Below are 22,806 nucleotides of genomic sequence, written 5' to 3' on the forward strand. Positions count from 1 at the left end.
TGGAGGATAGAAAATGGAGGAGAGAAAATAGGAGAGATTTTGGGTGGGAGGGGTGTTTGTTGGGTTAATTTTGGGAGAGAGAAAATTGTGGGGTTTGGCTTTTTTTCTCCCCAAGCTCACCACTTTTTAGCTCCCTAAATTGGAGAAAAAATGGGTAGGAGAAAAGGTTGGGTGGAAATTACTCATCTACCCATTCTCCTACTCCAAACTAAAGTCAATGTTAACTCTTCTTTTTCCCATTTTATGGGTGATTTGTTAAATGTTTGACTTGCTTATTTTATTCCAAAACAACACTTTTTTTTCCTTTATAAAATATTTATATTAAAAAATTTATGTTATAGAGGCATGAGAGTAAATTTATGCAAACTTTATTTTTTATCTCTCCACTTTTCCATCCTCCAACCAAATACAAATAAAGAAAAATAAAATCTTTTTTATCTCTCCACTTATTCATATCTTTTTTATTTTCTATTCTCCAACTTTTCCATTCTCTAATCAAACGAATCTTATGTGTTAAATGACATTCCTTTATAAAACTGGATTTTCTAAGCATGAATAACAATATAAGTCAGAGGGAATATGGTCTTTTTCTCTCTTTATCATTCCATTTCTTTTTAAAATTTGAAGAATCAAAATCGTAGACTCAAGGAAAAAGATAATCCTTTTACTTATTTCTTTCTCCCTTTCCTTCCAATAAAAAAATGAAAGATTTTTTTATCATCCTTCTCTTTTCCTTTGCTTCTCCAGCCTCTTCCTTTTGAGAAAATATCTCATGAGATCGTCTTCTACAACGTTCTTCTCAGATTTGTTGGGTCCTATACACTTGGGAGATCCCTACGTTGTGACTTGTAAAAGGGGCTATATAAGATGGCCTCATAATTTTTTTTTTTTTTTTTTTTCATCCGGAAACAAAATTAAAAAAATCTAGTGGAATTTGACAATTTGACTTGCACCATATTTATAAGAATCAGCCCCACCATATAGGATCATGAATAATGAGCACTCTTTGTTCCGACTTCCAACATCTTTTGTCTTATTCCATATCCAAAGGATCAAAGACACGAGCCGATAGAGTTCACAAGAGTTGCAACCCCACATCAACTTCACCTTTGCCAGCCTTCTCTCTATTTGCTTAGGACCACCACAGAGAGAGAGAGAGAGAGAGAGAGAGAGAGAGATTCTCAAGCCAAACTTAAATAACTTGGTTTGACTCAACTTCTCCATTAAATAAGTCAGTATATATCATCCTAAAACTTGGTTAAACTTTAAACAAATGGACCTATAAAATTAAATGAAATTTTCTTTATTTTATTTCAACCTTTTAATTAAATGAGTGAGAGTAGCACCAGTGGCTTGACAGTTGATACATTATATTTGTAAATTGATAATTATTAGATATTCTAAAAATAGAGCAATGTAATATTTTATTCTTTTGTGAATTTAATTAGCAACATCCATAATTACGTGAAATGAAAAATACGACTGTACATCACTATAGTTCCATATTACTGGATAAAGATAATTATTATTGTAGCCCTCAGTGAGAGATCTCTTGTGATGCATTTATGATCGATACTGCTGGCTAATTAACTAAGTTCTGATCCAGGTTTCAGTTGGCTTGTAGGACCAGCTACCGTCTCTCTCTGGAGAGAGAGTGAGAAGAGAAGGTCCACAGAGGAGCACAACTTGCAATCGTGTAGTAATGCAGCAACATCAGACTGGAATGCGAGCCCTACTAACCTATAATTGAGGCATCAATTTATTCACTCGGTTCTATGCACCAATATATACCCTTAAATACATATATAGATACTAGCTCTTTGACCTTTCCGAGAGAGAGAGAGACAGAGAGACAGAGAGAGGGAGGACTAAACCCATTATGGAAGGTCCAATGGTGTTCCAAAATGTAGTCCTTAATCTCTTCATGTCCTTACTCTTTTTCTCTTCAACCATCACCACTGCCATTGCTGCCTTGCCAAAACAACAAGAGCTAGATCGAATTTCAGCACTGCCTGGACAACCACCAGTCACATTTTCTCAATTTTCTGGCTACATTACGGTCAACAAGCAACATGGACGAGCTCTCTTCTACTGGTTGACTGAAGCCACTTCTTTTCCTGAAAAGAAACCTCTTGTTCTTTGGCTCAATGGAGGTTAGTTTAGCTTCTTTCTCGCTTTGTTTTAATTTCCACCGACTACTATTCTCTTGAAATTCTAGGGTGATAGTATGTAAAATAGCAGTTATGAAATAGTGTTCTGCCTTACCAAATGTGATAGAGGCTGATTATGCTTATCACTAAGATAAGGATAGACTTCTACGGACTTTAAGGATTTCTATTTGATGTGGTTGCTAGATACCTCATTATCTCTATCTCTTGTATTTGAATCCTTTAACATAGTCTAGCTCTATTAGGAATGAAAACAATATATATATCCATCTTATAGCATAACAAAATTTATATGGGAAACATGAATTACAAGGTCTTTTACTTCTTTTTTTTTGGAATACTTAAAAGAGTAGAACTTCAAAAAAACAGTCCGTTCGACACTTGCCTAAACCATTAGACATTGATTTCGCCAAAATAAACATAAATGATGTAAGGAATGCAAGGACAAGAATTAATGAGAGGCCATGAATTAATTACTCTACAGGAAATTAGTTAAGCAAATGAATTGTTTTTTTCTTCTTCTTATCACTTTTGAATGTAACTGTGATTCATGATGAAAACTTTCATAATGCCAAAAATGATTGAGCAAACTACTCTTCTTGACCACAATAAATTCGTCATTAACCGTTCTTGACCAACCAATTTACCTACATCTTGCATGCGTCCCTGCCACACGGGTCCCACTGTATCCATTACTTCACAATTTCTCACATACCCCTCACTTTAAAAGAGCTATCTACCACCAAAAAAAAAAAAAAAATCTAGTACCACAAGAGCACATTAGCAAGTAGGTTCTAACCAAGGCTAGTATACGCCAACATCAACATGGGCTTTGGAAGTAATATATAATTAAAGTGAGAACTCACTCAAAAAATAATTAAAGTGAGAACAACTGGTTCTCTGTAATGTACAAAATGTACCAGCAAGAAGAAAAAATGCACCCACATGGGTCCTCGTGATCTCTCTCTGTCTTTCTCTCTCCATTTTTAGGGTTTATTCCTTCCAAAACTGACTTTTATTCCCACTTTGGAACAATCTTTTACCTCAAAAATGCTATGCGCAGATATCACATATTTTTTCATCACTTTCTTTTGTTTGTGTCTATGAGTGTGGGGGATTTAAGAAAACGCCAAATGTCACTACAAAGTGATCCAACTTTTCCATTTTGTCCCGGAAGAAAGATGCTTCTCTCTCTTACACACACACACACATATCCACAATCAGACAGTGTGTACTTCTCCATCTTTGAAGCACGCGCATTCAGAAGTCACAAATGGTGATGATGATGTGTTTTTTTTTTTTTTTTTTTGGGGGGGGGGGGGGGACTTAGAATTGGAAAAAAAAAAAAATCAAAACAAGGAGTTAAAAATTACGTTTGGAAAGCATTTTAGAGTTTAGGAAAATAGAAAGAAAGAACAATAAAACAAAAATGAGTCAAGCATATATTAATCATCCATTTAATTAATTTATTTTTTTATAAAAATTTAAAACAGTTGTCAAAAAGTTTCATTAGTTTTTCATAATAACCCAATAAAAAGGAGATCTAAAGAACCCAACAATTTTTACTATCTTTTCCACAATTATTGGAAGTGACATATGATGTGATTGATGATGTTAATAATAAATTTATGTAAAAATGATGTTTGGTTACTATTAAATGTGTTGCTTTTTTTTTTTTTTTAAGAAACAAACAGGAAAGACAGGGTAAGTTATACTACACACAACACACTTTCTTAAATAATATGAGACAATTATCCTTTATTTTTAGAAATAAATACAAACAAACTTACACAAAAAAGAGGGAAATGGGTTTTAATGCAAAAACACATCACAACTCCACTCAAAAGTCATAGTAATTTTTAAGAGAGGATGTGACAAATTATACTATACATAACATATTCTCTTAAACCATATGAAACAATAACTTATTATTTTTTTTTGTGAAACAAATACACATATATTAAGAAAGAGGGAAAGGGTGTGTTGCTATCCACTTGTGTTTAAATAATTGAAACCAACATCACTAACAATAAAACGTCACTATCTAATCGTGTTTAAATAATGGAGACCGACACCAGAATTACATTAATTAATATAAAATATAAATATATATATAATAACAATTAATTATTAATGAAAATGGTAGGTTATAGCCTCATAGGTGCCTCAATGTCGATTACAAAAGAGACACACCTAATATGTTTGTCAAAAGGTTGTACATAATTATAAATATCTATAAATAAGGACAAAGTTAGTTACAAAATTAATTATAACTTAAGTATATAGTTTTACTCAATATTATTAATATTATTACATATTTCAAAAATTTAATCGTTGGATTGTATGTTCTTTACGCTTTTAATATATATATATATATCAAATTTTGTGCTAATCGAATATTATTTACTATATGATCTATAAGATTATATTTTATTTATAATTTTAAACTACAAAAACTTGTAATTTAAACAATTTATTGATAACATAACTATCGATCTTTAATTTTCTCAAAAGTTCGCAAATATGAAGGGTATAAGAAGAAAATGTAATTCAATTATGAATTTGTCAAAATTCACTTTCAATAAAAAAATATTAAGTAAGATTATAGTCTTAGGTTACAACTAATTTTGTAACTAAATTTTTTCTTATAAATATTTTTTTATTATAAAAATAGTAGAAAAGTTGTTCGGATATTATGCAGTGAAATTAATTCATATCTACATAGTACGTTACCCATTACGTATTTTACTATCCTTTCATGAGAAAAGTTAACAATAAAATAAAATAAAAAATATATTTTTAAAATAATCTTAATTTTTTACAACTTTTTATAATTCCCATAAAAGTTGTGTCAAAACATTTCTAAAATGGTTTATTAATAATTGTCCTAAAAACGTCCGTTAATAAGATCTAGATTTCATTACTAACCTGTGACTGCACTAAAATTAAGCTACTTACCAGATAACAGCTGCACTAAAAGCTAAAATCAATCTCTACTCTATATTTCTTAACCCAAAAAAAAAAAAAAAAAAAAAAAGTCAAAAAAAAAAAAAAAAAAAAAAAAGTGTGCCTTCCACAACCACATGGCTTAATTTCTCAAAAGAATGACCAGAACTATCTAATTAATAATTTATACATTGTGTAATTGTGCAGGGCCAGGTTGTTCATCGGTAGCATATGGAGCATCGGAGGAAATCGGGCCATTTAGGATTAACAGGACCGGTTTATCTCTTTATCTCAATAAGTATTCCTGGAATAGAGGTAATAACCACTATTCAAATAATTAATATTCAATTTGGTTCTTTTAATGAATGCAATTATATTGTGAACAATATAACATATTTGCATGACACAATCCTCATATCACATGGGTCATAAATTGCACACAATTTTTATAGTCTGTCATTCAAATGATTAACAAATTCTGCTCTACCAAATTAAACTACTCCATGCAAAGAAACGAATTGTAATGGCACCATGACCATGCCATTAATTTATGATTTAAAAAAGAAAAAAGAAAAAAAAGAAGTAGATGCAAGTTATGAAAGCTACTAGCAAGTTGGTAAACCTTTATATTTGCTAATTTTGTGGCTAAAATTTATCATGGGTTTACTTTTTGTACTTACAGAAGCAAATATTTTATTTCTTGAATCGCCTGCTGGTGTTGGTTTTTCATACACAAATACAAGCTCTGATCTTAATGATTCTGGAGATAAACGGACCGGTATTAGATTATGATGATTTTTATTATTATTATTTTATTACCATAAAATTATTTTGTAAGTAAATCCTATGCATTACCAATTTTGTGACACAGCTCAAGATGCTCTAGCATTTCTAATTAGATGGATGTCAAGATTTCCACAATACAAGCATCGAGAATTCTACATCGCTGGGGAGAGCTATGCTGGTATATATAGAAGCAACAAGCAACTAGTAACTTATTATTACATAATTATGAGGAATTCTAAATAATTATAACCTAATTTGTTCATCCTTTTTATAGGGCATTATGTTCCCCAGTTGGCAAAGAAAATTGTTGAATATAATAAGGCACTCTTGCGACCCATCTTCAACCTTAAAGGATTTATAGTAAGTAATACATAATTAACACAAATTTGAATACTGAGTAACTTGAATTAAAAATTTTCAATCAAATTATGTAGGTGGGAAATGCTGTAACTGATAGCTACTATGACAACATTGGAACTGTGACATATTGGTGGAGCCATTCAATGATATCTGATACAAGCTATCGATCAATTCTCAAGAATTGCAATTTCAAAGGGGTACAATCATCACAGCAATGTGATGATACAGTGAGCTATGCCGTGAACAATGAGCTTGGAAACATAGATCAATACAGTATTTATACACCATCTTGCATTGCATTGCATAATAACACTATGAGGTCTATAAGGCTCAAAAATACTCTATTGCATCGAAGGATTTCTGGGTATGATCCATGTATTGAGAATTATGCAGAGAAGTATTATAATCGCCCGGAAGTGCAAAAGGCAATGCATGCAAATGTTACTAGAATTCCTTACAAATGGACTGCTTGCAGGTTTTCTATTTAATGACTCAATACTTTTTTTTTTATTTGTTTACATTTTAATATCCCGATAATCAGGAGAAAGGAAATTGAACATAGATATTTTTGTTAGAATTACTAAAAAATGTTAGTTGAGTTACAAAACATAAGCCTAGCCGCATATGATAAATGCATCTAATTCATATATATACTTTTCTATTGTGCAGTGACGTTCTCATCAAAAGTTGGAATGATTCTGAATTTTCTATGTTACCGACATACAAGAAGCTGATTGCAGCTGGTTTAAGAATATGGGTTTTCAGGTAAAATTTTTTAAATTCAAGGGATAACATTTTTTATAACTGTAGTAATATCAATCGATTTTATACTAGCATCACTTATATTAACACCAATTACAATATTTGTTTCCTAAAGTTTGAAGTTTTTATAAATAGATATGAGTAAATAACTTATCTGTTCACAATGTATGAGAAATTATAAAACTTAGCAAAATTACCACTGTCTTTACTTCCCCCTCCCCCCTCCCTCCTGAAAACTAGTATAGAAATATGATTTCCCTAAAGTATTTTTGGCTAGTGTAAATAGTGTTTCTTGGAAGTTCACGGGAAGGGCAATTTGTTTGTTGTCTACTAGTCCACATGTTTTAACTCTAATGTTCTATTGGGGGCTTCCACATCATAATTTGGTAAAAAAAAAAAATACAATCTTGATGTAGAATTTTCTTGGGTTATGTGCACTAAATTGTCACAGATCAAATTTTGTACTTGCACACGGGGAAAGTAATTTTTGGCCGGTGTCTTGGATTTGGCTATGTACAGCCACAAGTGACAAGACAATATTGAGACACAACGACAATGAACAAAAAGACTATTTATATTTTAGAAAACCTATGTGAATATAAAGTTTCAACACGACCCAACAAAGAAAAAGAACAGTTCTTTAACCTGCTTTTTGATTCAATAACATGTGCACTGTGAGACTATCTGTACAAGGTTATGGCCAATTATAAATCATTTTCTTCAAACTTGATATTCGGGATCTATTTAATACTGTTTATTTTACTAAAATTAAAAATTTATTATTATAAATAAAAATAAAAATTAATTAAAATAATACAATAAAATTTATAAATAATATAAAAAATATAGTAAAACTAATGAATAATAATAAAAATAAATTAATAAAATAAATTATAATTTTTATGGTTTCCAATCCACTCACAAAGAAACACTCGGTGAGTACTTGGTGGCGTCTGAGGCTCTGAGCAATTGAAAGTCATTGATAGTTTGGACAATATCCTTAGTCCAACAGTCCTTACCCTTTTGTTTGACATCAATTTCACAATGTCTAGTCACATGACATTCCCAGTGGATTGATTTGAATGTTGAGTAGTGTTAAACTGTGCTTGATGAGACTCTGTTCTGACTGGAGTCATCAATCAGCATTTAACACCATTTCTTTTCTTTTTGACCGTAACATTAGTGTCGGTAGAAGTTCTTCCGTTGAAGTCATCAATTCCTTCACTGTAGGGTAGATTTCATCTCTTTATTTGAAAGGCCCTGATATGTGGCTAATGACCATAACCTTAGGCTTGCCCTTGCCTACTTCCCTAGCTGCCATCTTCCTTGTAGATTTCTTGTTGTACCAAACTTCAAATTTTGATCAACTTGAGATTGAATGCTTTGAGAGAATTGTTTATATTGCCACCACTCTATAGTCTATATGTGGCTCTTGCATGCAATTTTTTTTTTTTTTTTTAAATTTTATCTTTCAAATCTTGCATGCATGTTATGATCCTCTGTGTTTGCCTCCCATGCATTATTGATAATTTAATTTTGTTTATAGACACACAATTCCATGTCGAAACAAACACCTAAGCAATATAAATATTCTGAAGCTTTGGCTACGTGAGAGATTATGTGGTGATATAGATTAAAATTAAATATTAGACTGGTGTAGATGCAATTGCTTCTGATTTGAAAAGTAAGAAGTACAAAAAAAGAGAGAGATCAAATTTTTTAAGGCAATTGCTTCTATATATGTTGATGCAGTGGGGACACAGATGCAGTGGTTCCAGTGACTGCCACTAGGTTCTCCCTCAACCATCTCAATCTCACTGTTAAAACTCGGTGGTATCCATGGTACGCAGGTGATCAGGTAAGCAAACACACAATTTCATACCAAAAATCAATCAGAAGCTCCAACTCACTAACAAAAATATATAGATAGGTAGATAAAAATATTCACAAAGAAATGTTACAATAATTTGGAAATTAAATTTTCATTTATAGGTAGGAGGATGGACAGAGGTGTACAATGGGCTAACTTTTGCTTCAGTGAGAGGGGCTGGCCACGAGGTTCCACTATTTCAACCCAAGCGAGCATTTATTCTTTTCAAATCTTTTTTGACAGGGAAGGAATTGCCAAAATCTTATTCTTGACAAATTACTTGGAGATGATAACTATTTGAGCAACTTGTTAAAGTGTAATTGTTTCAAGTAGCATGAAATTCCATATAATGTTGGCTGAACTGGCTAGAATAGGAACCATTCATTGAAAACTAGCATTAATAATTTCATGACATGTATTTAATTCGCCATAATTTGCTTAATCTGTATTCCCAGGAGGCCTCTCCATTTCAAATGGTTTCATTTCATGATTTGGATTTATGATATATTGCAAATCCAAAATTACTGCCTCTATACATGGAACAAGATCATCTCAATTTCAATTACAAGTCCAATAAATAAAGTCTTAACTATATTTAAGATTGAGAGGATAAACCGTGGCATTTTTACCAATGGCTTCCCAATGTTGTATGTCATTTAGATACCAATTTAGTAATACAATGTCAATCCTTAATTAAGGACCAAACAGAAGAAAGAGTCGTTCTCAGTCATGGTTTGGATAATAGGGACACAGCAGAATTGAGTCAGAACTATAACCAACCTTGTTGCATTCCAAATCAACTCGCAAACATGGCCAACGAACTTCTACGGGAATTCCAGGTAGTGTAGCAACCTCCCCAACCACAGTCCACACCGGTCCGAGTTCATTGGAGAGCTCCTATCTTGGACATGGTTAAGGTCAATCTCAGGATGCACTATTCAGTTGGGAGCAAAAATCAGGGTTTGGAGTGGTTTTGGCGAGATGTTTTAGTAAATTACATTACTCTCATGTTAAGAGAGAGGGTAATATGGTTGCTCATGTTTTAGTCTTTTTGTTTTAAATGTTTTAGATTATAGTGCCTAGATGGAGGATGCTCCACTACAGTTTCTTTCTTTTGTTTCTTTCTTGAATAAAAAGCTTACGTTGATTCAAAAAAAAAAAAAAAAGGACCAAAGGCATATTTGATTTTTTTTTAAAAGCCATTTCACATATTATATTTGATTTTTTTTTAAAAGCCTTTCACAATGAATGGAAATTTCTACAACAAATCTAACCGAATAAAGGAAAAGACATCCTTTACACTTTTAGGAAGACATGTATAGGTAAATTAGATGCACACTAATTTCAAAGATCTCTACTTATTAATTTGAAAAGTACATTGCTGGATTCAAGGTTGTATGGTACAAGCAAGTATTCCTGTCTTGGTTCGTAATCATATACATTTTACTAGTTTTTCCTTTCTTTTCCTTTGTTGGAAAATTTAGACCCCGGTTGATAGAATTAACAAGTTTTAAATCCAAGTTGTTAATTAGATTTATTATGAATAAAACTTGTTAAAACAAACAAATACCAATATCATGTCAAAATCATGCAGTTGAAAAAATAAATAAGACTAAATATGATGACTTAGGAAAACCAATGAAATAAACTAGTTTCATAGTAAAAAACCTGGGGGGAAATCTTCTCAAAAAACAATTCACTATAGTAAAGAGAAGTTTCAGATCTAGTACAAAAACTTTTGTCCCTAGACTCTACAATCCCCGTAGATGAACTCACAGCAGAAACCTTCTACCGCTTTAGAACCTCTGAACTCTTTAGTATATAAATGCCACCCTTTTTGTTGCACGGATCCTAGTACGTGACTAACACACTAATTTGAAGAAGATGTTGGCTGCAAAGTTCTTCATTTCATCAACAATGAAGATCAAGAAGCTCTTGGTTACAAAACTTTAAGGTGCAAAGACGTAGTAGCTTCTTTTAGAGAGAATAAGGCATCGGTCACCTTTTGCATATGTTCTCATTGTATTATCTTATATGACGGCCTCTAAAATAAGCCTTATATAGGTCTAGGGTTGTGAGAAAAGAAACCCTACACAAATACAAAAGCTTGGGTCGAAAATCAGATCTAGAAATCTGAATCCCTGTAACCTCGATCGATCGAGAGGTGTCGAGCTTTAAACTTCGATAGATACAGCTATCGAGGAGACAGGAGCTTTCTCGATCGATCCACCTAGCTATCGAGAGGTGTTAAAATTTTGATAACAATCAACTGAAGAGCTCGATAGATAGCTTAGTTGTCGAGAGGTGTTGAGTGGTTGTCAAGCTATTTGTCTGCAAGTGTCGAGCTATTTGTCCAGCTTTAATGAATAGCTTTTCTTCACTTGTTTCTTAGTCCAATCTTCATGGCTTTAATACTAGACTTGAACAACATGTTTCTTGAAGTATTAAACATATCCTAGATCTACCTAAATATAAGTAAAGTGCGTTTTGTCAAAGGATTAGCCAATTATATAAAAGATTGACATATGTTCTTAACAAGTGAAACACATATGTCCTAACATCCTTCTTTACCGAAAATTCTCTTCAACAATTTTTCAGTTAACATCTTTTCCAAAAATTTATTCTTAAAGAGAAAAAAAATAGGATATTGACAAGGTTAAATCCCAATTTTTGCAAACCCCACCCCAATAAAAGGAGCCCGCTAGGGAGAAGAGGAGGGGGTGTTAAGAAGAGATGAAGAAAGAATCACATTTCCCATTTGCGTACCCAAAATTTTTCACCAGTTGAGCCAGGCCATCAAACCAAACTAGAAAGATCCTGCTACAAGAATACGTTTTACATTTTTTTTTAAGACCATCTCCTCCCCAATATATAAGGGACAAAGAATGAAGTGATAAATTCAATCTTATACCTGTTTATAATAAAAATAAAATAGGCAAACTACATAAACTTCCCTCAAGGTTTTATGAAATGATACCGTCCTTCAAAAATTATGGAAGAAATGACACTCCTTCCCTTGAAGTTTGTATAAATACAACATATAAATCCATGAATGCTTTTTGTAATGAAATATTTAATTTTAGAAAAATAAAAATAAAAGTTCCTATCCAAACAATAGACGAAATGACACTTTTACCTATAAGAGATTGCACCCCCAACCTATTTTGAATTGATTAATTTTAGGAATGGCAACGGGTTGGGTTTGGGTCGGGTTTTTTCATACTCAAACCCAATTTGCGGGCCCGGACCCGCGGTTCGTTTATTAAAGGGATTTTTTTTACTGGGTCTAGGCTTGCCCTGCTGGGCCCCACAGGCCCGTTTAGGCCAACTAGATTTGGGCCCAATCCATGGCCCAAATTGTGGCCCAACCGGAAAAAAAGAAAAAAAAAAGGAGTTGAAGCCTAAACAGAGCCCTAATGAAAATCTAATCATAGTTTAGTAACTAAAATGATTCAAAAACCTCAAAATCAAACTAAAAACCAAAAAATACATGAGAATTGAATCAAAGCAATGAATAATTAACCCCAAACTCAAGGAAATTTTACTCAATCAAACTATTCCAAAAAGCAAAAAATAGAACAGAGTTAAAGAATCTATCTCAGAGTTAATGTTGAAAACACAATCTATTAAAACTCTAACGATTCCTTTTTTTTCTCACACTTTCTCGGTAACCAAACAGAGCCAGGCCTAACGAAAATCTAATCACAATTAATTACAACCAAAATGATTCGACATCCTCAAAAAATCACACTAAAACACTAAAAACAAATGATCATTGAGATAAAAATTAACTAGAAATTCAAAGAAAAGTAGAGAATTACAATTTCAAATTGGAACGAAATGCGATTGATTTGATATAAATTCAAAGCCTTGCGATCACAGAGAATGATTGAGAGTGAGTGAGAGATTGAGAGTGAGTGAAAGTGTGAGAGAAGAGTTCGAGTGAGATGAGAGGCGGTTGAGTGAGGTCTGAGGTGTGAGTTGAAGAGTGAAGACTGAAGTGTTAGGGTTGAGAGAGAGAGAGAGAGAGAGAGATATATATATATATAGGGGTATTTTAGTAATTTAAGTAATAACCGGGTCGGGTCCGGGTTCGGGTTTTTTTTTTTTTTTTTTTAACCCATACCTGACCTTATTCTTTATCGGACTGGGTAAAACCCGACCCATTAGGGTCGGGTCGGGCTGGTACTTGCGGGTTAGGCAGAAATTGCCATCCCTAATTAATTTAGGCCAAACCCATATTAATGGGTGGGTTCACGTTCATGTTTCTCAAAATGATGGTTCGACTAATTACATTTTTCCCATAGATTAAGGGTATTACAATAGGGTTATCATTTATTTAATTATTGGTAAAAATTAGAAAACCATAATTGAAAAATTTATCATTTTATTGATTTAAGAATAAATATACATTGATCATAAGAAATTACATTGATTTTATCCTATAGACAATCTAAGGTAAATTACATGATTTTGTTTCCTAGTTACAATCTAGAGATTAAAAATTACATAGATAAGTATTTGATTTACTAATCTTTAATTTAAGATCAGAGGCTATGTTACAAGATGGGAAGGTATTAGGCTCTCACCTTATCATGTGAAACCGGTCTTCTACATTGTGGTGGTCAATGTTCATGTCACATAATCCAATCAATCAACATATTATCAATTAATTGCATGTTTTTTGCTTTAATTTAAAATGGATAATAACGAATATGCCCTTTCCGTAGTTGTGAGGAACAAGTAAATGATTTTCATGAATTAAGCTATAAGTCAGAATTTGAAATTTGTCTTTTAACCGGCAGAACTAATAATTAAAATAAAATCAATCAATCAAATTTGGTGCACTACTTTCATTATAAGCCAATATAAAAGGGATTTAATATTTGTGGAAGGATGACCAAACTCCAAGTCACATCCACCAGACAAAAAAGTTTTTCTAGGAAAATCCACCATATGGGAGAGTAGCCAATTAATTACAGATAAATTGTAAGAATAAAAGTAAATTAACAGGCCAATTCCGATAAATTACAAGTCCAAGTGGTTTTCCTTTGTTGTTGAAACTTTTACGATTCTTTTTTCCTTTGCACCATCACCGTGTATTCTTTTCACTTTTCTTATAAAATAACTATAAAAAATAAATAAATATACACATGATATATTACAATTTAAGGAAAATAAAATAGAATACAAAAAATATGATAGAGAATTTGTTTTCGGTCTATAATTTGGCCATAAACAAAAATTTTCAATCCCATTTTTTATATTTCACTTTATACTCCAATCACAATTTCTATGCGTCATGGTTTTTTTTATTATTATTTTTTATATATTTTAAATTTTGGTAATTTTATAAGGAAAGAGAAAGGAGTATGTGAAAAGTTGTAATTGATGGAGTATGAAGTAGAATATAAAAAGTGAGACATTATTATTTTTTTCATTTGTCTTGTATTCCATTTTAGAATGTCACAAAATATATTCCTATTTGAAAAGTTAATAGATGTAAAATTGATTACTTCTTTAAATTACCCCTTACTTTATTTAAATACCACTATTTCCCTAAAGGTTAAATCAAATACTGTAATTTTAGAGACCTATATCTTCTTTATCTGGAAGATAATGTTAGGGTTTATGCCCTAAAATCCAATTTATTGTCATATTTTATGTAATTAAAGTATTTAATTATATGAGACTATTTGTAAATGAACTAATTGGACATTATCATATAGTTCTTGAGATGTATTGTATGTGATCAATGTGATTTAGTTATAAAAGATATAAATCACAAGTTCCTTTTAAACTATAAAACGTAGTTCTTAGTTGGGGATGAAATATGTTGTTTCATTTGTGAAGACTATAAAGCCTAGAGTGTAATTATATTTTTATAGTGATACTTGTTATATAATTAATAGTAACTTTGGCATGTCAAAGAACTAATGGTTGCCCCGAGCCTATGGGAGTTAGAGCCTTATTTGTCCATCTGGTCCCAACTCAAGCCACAAATTAATACCCAATTGCGTTTGTCCAAAAAGGCAAGTCCAATTAAATAATCAATTGGTTATTTAATAAGATTTATTAAATAAAATAGCTACCTAGACAGTTAAAATATACATACGATTAAAATGAAAGAAAATAGTTTTCTCTTGTATCTCTCTTCAAACAAACTTTTCATAACACAAGAAAAAGAACTTGTTAAGGTCAGCATGAGGTTAGTTGCGAGAAGCTGTTACAAATGAGTGTACTTTAGTTAGGAGGTTACTGATGTGTCAAAGCTGTGCTGATGTTTAATGGATTGATGTGTAATAATGTGTTGTGATCGAGAAAGTAGTTAGTTAGTTAGCTGGGAATATTAGAATTGAGAACGTAGTTTGTTCGTTAGTTTGCTAGGAATACTAGAATTGGTTACAAATATTTCGCAACTGAATTTAAAGTACTTACTTACTTGGCTAGGAATACTAGAATTAGTTAGTTATCTAGGACTAGGAATACCAGAATTGTTACAAATAGCGAACAAATGAATTGTATAAAGGGGAACAAGGATCCCAATAATGGAATCATTGAAGAATTAATAACCCAAACCATTACCTAATCTCTCTTATCTCTTCCACACTTCCTGGAGGCTGGGTTGGCCTCTAATTCAACCCAAACTATCCTCCTCTACTACTTAATCCTTAGAATGATTTTAATAAAAAATACAAAGAATTGATTGAGAGACCACACATCTTGAGCTCCGAGTGAAATTAGGGCAAAGGTAGAAGGTTTTCTAAGATCGATTTTCTACTTTGTTTTTTAGAATCGCCACATTAAGGTATGCTTTGTATTCTTTGTTGTAGAATTAAAAATTGTTTGTTATCTCTCATGAATGAATTAGATCCTTGTGTTATTTCTTCCATATTGTTGTATGTGATGCAAAACTATATTTCCCAATAGACAATGCATAACACTATTGATGACTTTGATTGGAGTGAAAATAGGGAAGATAGAAAATGGAGGAGAGAAAATAGGAGAGATTTAAGGTAGAAAGGGTGTTTGGTTGGAGTGATTTGGGAGGAGAGAAAATGTTGGACTTGATTGTTTTCTCCCTGAGTCTACCACTTTACAGCCCTCCAAATTGAAGAGAAAATGGGGAGGAGAATAGGTTGGTTGGCCCACCAATCTTTTTTGTTTTTTTTTTCTTTCATTTTTTGGGTTATTTGTTAAATTTTTGACTTGCTTATTTTATTCCAAAATAAATCTTTTTTTTTTTTTTATATAAAAAAATTTCTTTGTAATAGGGGCACGAGATTAAATTTATACAAATTCTATTTTCTATCCCCCAATTTGTCATCCTCTAACCAAACACAAATAAGAAGAACTAAAATCTCTTCTATTTTCCTACTTTTCCATCATCTTTCCCATTTTCTATCCTCCCACTTTTTTATTTCCAACCAAACAAACCCTATGTGTTAAATGACATTCCTTTATAAAACCGGATTTTCTAAGCCAAACTTAAATAACTTGGTTTGCCTTAATCTCTCAATTAAATGAGTTAGTATATTCTTGGTTTGTGGTAATCTCTCAATTAAATGGTTAAGCTTTGAACAAATGGGCCTATAAAATTAAATGTAAACTTAGCTCATTTTATCTTAACTTCTCAATTAAAGGAGTGAGAGTAGCACCAGTGGTTTGGCAGTTGACACATTTTTGTGAACTAAAAAATCATTAAATATTCTCAAAATATAGCGACATAATATTTCCTTTTTTGGATAATTTTAATTAGCAACTTCCTTAATTAAGTGAGAGAGAAAATACTATGTCACTATAGTTCTAGATTACTGGATAATTATTATTGTAACCCTACGAGAGATCTCTTGTGATGCATTTATGATACTGTGCTGGCTTATTAACTAAGTTCTGATCCAGGTATCAGTTGGCTTGCTGGAGGGTCCAATGGTGTTCCAAAGTGTAGTCCTTTTTCTCTTCATGTCCTTGCTCATTTTCTCTTCAACCATCACCACTGCCATTGCTGGCTTGCCAAAACAACAAGAGCTAGATCGAATCTCAGCACTGCCTGGACAACCACCAGTCACATTTTCTCAATTTTCAGGCTACGTTACGGTCAACGAGCAACCTGGACGAGCTCTCTTCTACTGGTTGACAGAAGCCACTGCTTTTCCTGAAAAGAAACCTCTTGTTCTTTGGCTCAATGGAGGTTAGTTTATCTTCTTTCTCACTTTGTTTTAATTTCCACCGACTACTATTCTCCTGTAATTCTAGGGTGGTAGTCTAGCTCTACCAGGAATGAATTACAATGTATCCATCTTGTAGCACTCTTAAAAACATTTATATAGGAAACATGAATTACAGGGGATTTTTTTTTTTTTTTGTTGGGAAAACCTAAAAAGTAGAACTTCAGAAAAACATTCCATTCGAAGCAAAGACAAGAATAAATTAGAAGCCATGAATTAATAAGCATTCAGAAGTCACTAATGGTATGATGATATGTTTCTTTCATTTACTTTTGGGGTCCCAGTATTTAAAAAAAAAAAAAAAAAGGAGTTACAAATTACGTTTGGAAAAAAAAATAGAGATTAAGAAAAAAAAAATAAAGAAGAACATTAAAAAAAAAAGTGTGAAGAATACAACAATTTTCACCACCTTTTGCACAATTGATTTAATTGACATATGATGTGATTGATGATATTAATAGTGAATTTATATGAAAGTGATATTATACTAATTACTATAATTTGCCATATGTGAAAAATGACTAAGAAAATTATTACCTCCTAACATTACTTGCTATAAAAGTTGTTACTATCTACTTGTGTTTAAATAATGGTGACTGACATCAGAATTAATAGAAAAATATATAGCATAATAACAATTTTTTATTTTGTCAAAGGCCTTATAGCTGAATTGGCACCTCCCAATGTATAAGTGCTTGGAGGTTTAGGGGGGGAAATGTTCGAACTGTGGGGTTAGCAGTACGTTGTAATTATTAAAAAAAAAAATTATTTTTATTTTTATTTTTATTTTTTGAGAAGGAGCATAATAACAATTAGAAATGAAAAGGGAAGGTCATAACCTCATAGGTGAGGTGCTTCAATGTGGATTACTAAAGAGACACAAATAATATTTTTGTGAAAAGGTTGTACACAGCTACAAATACTCATAAATAATATTTTTAAAAAATAAAAAAGAAGAAAGGTTATACGGATATTATGTAGTGAAATTCACAACTACATACCCAGTTCATATCCTGTTATCCTTCATGTGAAATGTTAGCAATGCTTTAAAGGAATTAGTTTTGAAATATTTTTAGAAACTTTTTATTAGAAAAAAAATGTAATTAATTTTTTTGATTGGTTTTTATATTTTCTATAAAAGTGGTGGAAAAAATTTACTAAAATTATTTATTCACAATTTTCCTAAGTGCATTCCTTAACAAGACACATCTTTCATTACCAACTTGTAATTGTACACTGTACTCAAATTAAGCTACTTAAAATTAAGCTACTTTGTTAAGTACCTTCCACATGGCTTAACTTTACAAAAGATTGAGACATAATCATCTAAATATTAATTATACATAGTGTAATTGTGCAGGGCCAGGTTGTTCATCGGTAGCATATGGAGCATCGGAGGAAATTGGGCCATTTAGGATTAACAGGACTGGTTTATCTCTTTATCTCAATGAGTATTCATGGAATAGAGGTAACAACCACTATTCAAATAATTAATATTCAGAAAGTTAATCTGTGGCTAAAATCTATCATGTGTTTACTTTTTGTGCTTACAGAAGTAAATCTTTTATTTCTTGAATCGCCTGCTGGTGTTGGTTTTTCATACACAAATACAAGGTCTGATCTGAATGATACTGGAGATAAACGGACCGGTACTAGATTATGATGATTTTCCTATTATTATTTGATTACCATAAGATTATGTTGAAAGTGAATCCTATGCGTTAACAATTTTGTGACACAGCTGAGGATGCCCTAGTATTTCTAATTAGATGGATGTCAAGATTTCCACAATACAAACATCGAGAATTCTACATTGCTGGGGAGAGCTATGCTGGTATATATATATATATATATATATATATGCAACAAACAACTAATAACTTATTATTACACAATTATGAGTAATTCTAAATAATCATAAGCTAATCTTTTCATTCTTTTTATAGGGCATTATGTTCCCCAGTTGGCAGAGAAAATTGTAGAATATAATAAGGCACTCTTGCAACCCGTCCTCAACCTTAAAGGATTTATAGTAAGTAATACATAATTAACACAAAATTGAACAAAAAATTTAATCATAACTCTAATTAAAAATTTTCATTCAAATTATGTAGGTGGGAAATGCTCTATTTGATCAGTACTATGACGAAATTGGAAAAATGGAATATTGGTGGAGCCATGCAATGATATCTGATAGAACATACCAATCAATTCTCAAGAATTGCAATTTCAGTGTGTCACAATATTACAACTTACAACCATGTGTTGAACCAGTGTACCATCTCCTTAAGGAGCTTGCAAATGTAGATCAATCCAGTATTTATACACCACCTTGCTTGGCATCGGGTGACAATACTATGAGCCCTGTAAGGTTCAAAAATACTCTATTGCGCCGAAGGCTTTCTGGGTACGATCCATGTACTATAAATTATGCTAAGAAGTATTATAATCGGCCGGAAGTGCAAAAGGCAATGCATGCAAATGTGAATGGAGTTCTTCGCAACTGGACTGATTGCAGGTTTTCTATTTAATGAGTCAATAATTTTTGTTTACGTATTTACTTTTTAATAATTTGATAATTGGGAAAGAGTGATTTGAACTTGAATATCTTCATTAGAAACGTTAATGAAAATATCAGTTGAGCTATAAGACTAATTAATTTTGTTTGTTTCTAAAATTGAAAACATAATCCTAAGCGTTTGATGAATGCATCTGATTCCTATATATACTTTTCTATTGTGCAGTGCTGACTTCGGACTCACTAAAGACCTAATTTGGAAAGATTCTGAATTTTCTATGTTGCCAACATACAAGAGGCTGTTTAATGCTGGTTTACGAATTTGGGTTTTCAGGTAAAAGTTTTTAAATCCTAAGGATAACAATTTTTATAATTAATTAAAGTAATATCGCTTTTATACTAACATTACTTATATTAATATACATTACAATATTTGTACCCTAACCTTTGAAGCTTTATAAACAGATATGAATAAATAAATTATTAATCACAATGCATGAGGGACTAATAAAACTTAGCAAAGATTTCGCCGTTGTCTCAGTTTTTTTTCCCCTCCTCGAAAACTACAATAGAAAAATATGATTTCCCCAAAGTATTTTTGGCTAGTGTAAATAGTGTTCCTTGGAAGTACACGGGAAGGGCAAGTTGTTTGTCTTCTGGTTCACATGTTTAAGGTTCTATTGGGGAGCTTCTCCATCAGAATTTTCTTGGGTTTTGTGCTCTAAATTGTCGCCAGAGATCAAAGTTTGTACCTTGGTACTTACTGTAAGTTATTTTTGGCCGGTGACCTGGATTGGACAACTTACAACTACAAGTGACAAGACAACATGGAGACGCTACAACAATGAACAAAAAGACTACATTTAAGAGAAGCTATGTGAATAAAATTTCGACACGACCCACAAAAGAAGAAGAACAATTCTCTAACCTGCTTTTTGATTCAATAACATGCGCTCTGTAAAACTATTTGTACTAGGTTATGGCCCATTAAATCATCTTCTCCGACCTGATATTTGACACAGTTTCCACACTAAAAGATGCACTCTACTAAAACTTGTAGGCCTCTGGGTCTCTGAGCAATTGAAAATCGTTGATAGTGATCTGGACAATGTCCTTACGTAGTCCAATTGTCCTTGCCCTTTTGTTGAAAATCTATTTCACAATGTCTACTCACAGAACATCCTATTGAAAATTTAACACCATTTCTTTTCTTTTTCACCATAACATTTGGAAAAACTCTAAAATCACAAAAATTTTCACAACTTTTTGCCATAATTGCTATGAATATGAATGGTGAAAAAAAATTATAGGTCTATTAGTCAATTACAATGTGCCAGAAAGATCTAATTTTTTAAGACAATTGCTTCTATGTTGATGCAGTGGGGACACAGATTCATTGGTTCCAGTGACTTCCACTAGGCTAGCACTCAGGCATCTCAATCTCACCATTAAAACTAGGTGGTATGCGTGGACCGCAGATGATCAGGTAATTAAACACAATTTCTTACCAAAAATCAATCAAAACCTCCAACACACTAACAAAAATATATAGATAGGTAGATAAAAATATTCACATAGAAATGTTACAATGATCTGAAAATTAAACTTCTTTATAGGTAGGAGGATGGACAGAGGTCTACGATCAGTTAACTTTTGCTACAGTGAGAGAGGCTGGCCATGAGGTTCCAAAATTTCAACCCAAGCGAGCACTCGTTCTTTTCAAATCTTTTTTGGCAGGGAAGGAATTGCCAAAATTACCTGGATATGATCAGTAAAGAAAATTAATTATGGAATTGTCAAAATTACTTGGATATTATAACTGAAGAAAATTGATCATCTTTGCGCAACTTAATTTAGTGTACTTGTTTCATGATTCGTATTGATTACAAATCCAAAATTAGTGTTTCTATATATGGAACGAGATCCTCTCCATTTCAAGTCACAAATCCAATAAATAAAATCTTAACTGTGGCATTTTTACCAATGGCTTCCCTATGTTGCATGCCATTTAGAAACCAATTGAGTAACCCAATTCAATCCTCAATTAAGGACCAAAAGCATATTTAATTTTTCTTAGGCCTTGTTTGGGAGGAGGGAATGAAATGGAGTGGAAAAGAATAATTTTAGAATATTCTTTCATTCCTTATTTGGGAGTTTTAATAGAGGGAATGGAAAGCTCATTCCCCTATTTGGGAGTTTAAATAGGAGGGAATGGAATGGGTAGGAGGTAATAGTCATTTCTCTCTATTCCTTTAAAATCTCAATTTTTCATTCCCTTCGAAATTGGAAGGAATGAGAGGAAATGAAATTAGATTTAATGATTTTTTACTAAAACTCCCAAAATACCCCTATATATTCAACCCTTTATTTTAAAATAGAGGTCTAATAGTAATATTGTCATAAAATGATTCCATTCCCTTCATGTTGCTTCCAAATAATATTACTTATATTCCATTCATTTTTATTCCTTTATTTTAAAACATCCAATCAAGGTTTCTTAATTCCATTTCACTCTTTTCCCTTACTTAAATACATTCCATTCCATTCTATTCATTTTCATTCCCTTATGATCATTCCATTCCATTCCCTTATGATCTCCCAAATGGAGCCTAAGCCATTCCACATATTATGAAAAAAATAGATTACTAGCACCTAGAAAATGAGGGACAATTTCTACAACAAATCTAACCGAATGAAGGAAATGACATCCTTCACAATTTTAGGAAGACATGTACAGGTAAATTAGCTGCACACTAATTACAAAGATCTCTACTTTTCAATTTGAAAAGAACATTTCTGGATTCAAGGTCATAGTACAAGCAAGTAGTCTTGCCTTGGTTTGTAATCGTATACAAAATTGAAGTGTATCTCAAATACCAGTGTGAGATGAAGAAATAATTACTCTAAACCTCCATCGTCGCCTGGAGGCATTCTCGAGCTTTGAGCAAGATCACTCATCCTCTCCTTCATGGCCTAAAAAATACAAATGCCTAGACTTTCGGTTTTATAGTTGTAAAGTTGTGATTTACAACTATTTTGTGTTGGATTTAATTCCGTGCCAAATTTGATTATAATTATGTTCAATCTTATGTACCCTATTTTTTATGTGGGATTTATTTGTAAGGATTGTGTGTGAGAGAGAGCGTGTGAAGACTCAAGGCAATTGAA

General features: G+C 32.1%; 2 protein-coding genes across 3 annotated transcripts; both read left to right on the top strand.

Annotated features, from left to right (window-relative positions):
- The first annotated feature begins 1,652 nt into the window (after positions 1 to 1,652).
- LOC115977266 (serine carboxypeptidase 24) lies at positions 1,653 to 9,416 on the top strand. 2 transcript variants are annotated; one of them, XM_031099027.1, is made up of 9 exons: positions 1,653 to 2,153; positions 5,322 to 5,429; positions 5,797 to 5,892; positions 5,986 to 6,078; positions 6,175 to 6,260; positions 6,335 to 6,735; positions 6,930 to 7,025; positions 8,775 to 8,880; positions 9,015 to 9,416. In XM_031099027.1, exons 1-9 carry the CDS (start codon positions 1,880 to 1,882, stop codon positions 9,162 to 9,164), a joined length of 1,410 nt encoding a protein of 469 aa, XP_030954887.1. In that variant the 5' UTR covers positions 1,653 to 1,879; the 3' UTR covers positions 9,165 to 9,416. The 2 variants fall into 2 exon arrangements, with proteins under 2 accessions (XP_030954887.1, XP_030954889.1); XM_031099029.1 differs by lacking the exon at positions 5,797 to 5,892.
- A 285-nt stretch (positions 9,417 to 9,701) lies between these two features.
- Positions 9,702 to 21,413, top strand: LOC115973860 (serine carboxypeptidase 24-like). The gene is made up of 10 exons (XM_031094099.1): positions 9,702 to 9,731; positions 16,795 to 17,083; positions 18,481 to 18,588; positions 18,674 to 18,769; positions 18,862 to 18,954; positions 19,067 to 19,152; positions 19,235 to 19,638; positions 19,865 to 19,972; positions 21,019 to 21,124; positions 21,255 to 21,413. Exons 1-10 carry the CDS (start codon positions 9,702 to 9,704, stop codon positions 21,411 to 21,413), a joined length of 1,479 nt encoding a protein of 492 aa, XP_030949959.1.
- The last annotated feature ends 1,393 nt before the right edge of the window (positions 21,414 to 22,806 follow it).

The sequence above is a fragment of the Quercus lobata genome, chromosome 2 (genome assembly GCF_001633185.2).
Source record: "Quercus lobata isolate SW786 chromosome 2, ValleyOak3.0 Primary Assembly, whole genome shotgun sequence".
Taxonomy (NCBI): domain Eukaryota; kingdom Viridiplantae; phylum Streptophyta; class Magnoliopsida; order Fagales; family Fagaceae; genus Quercus; species Quercus lobata.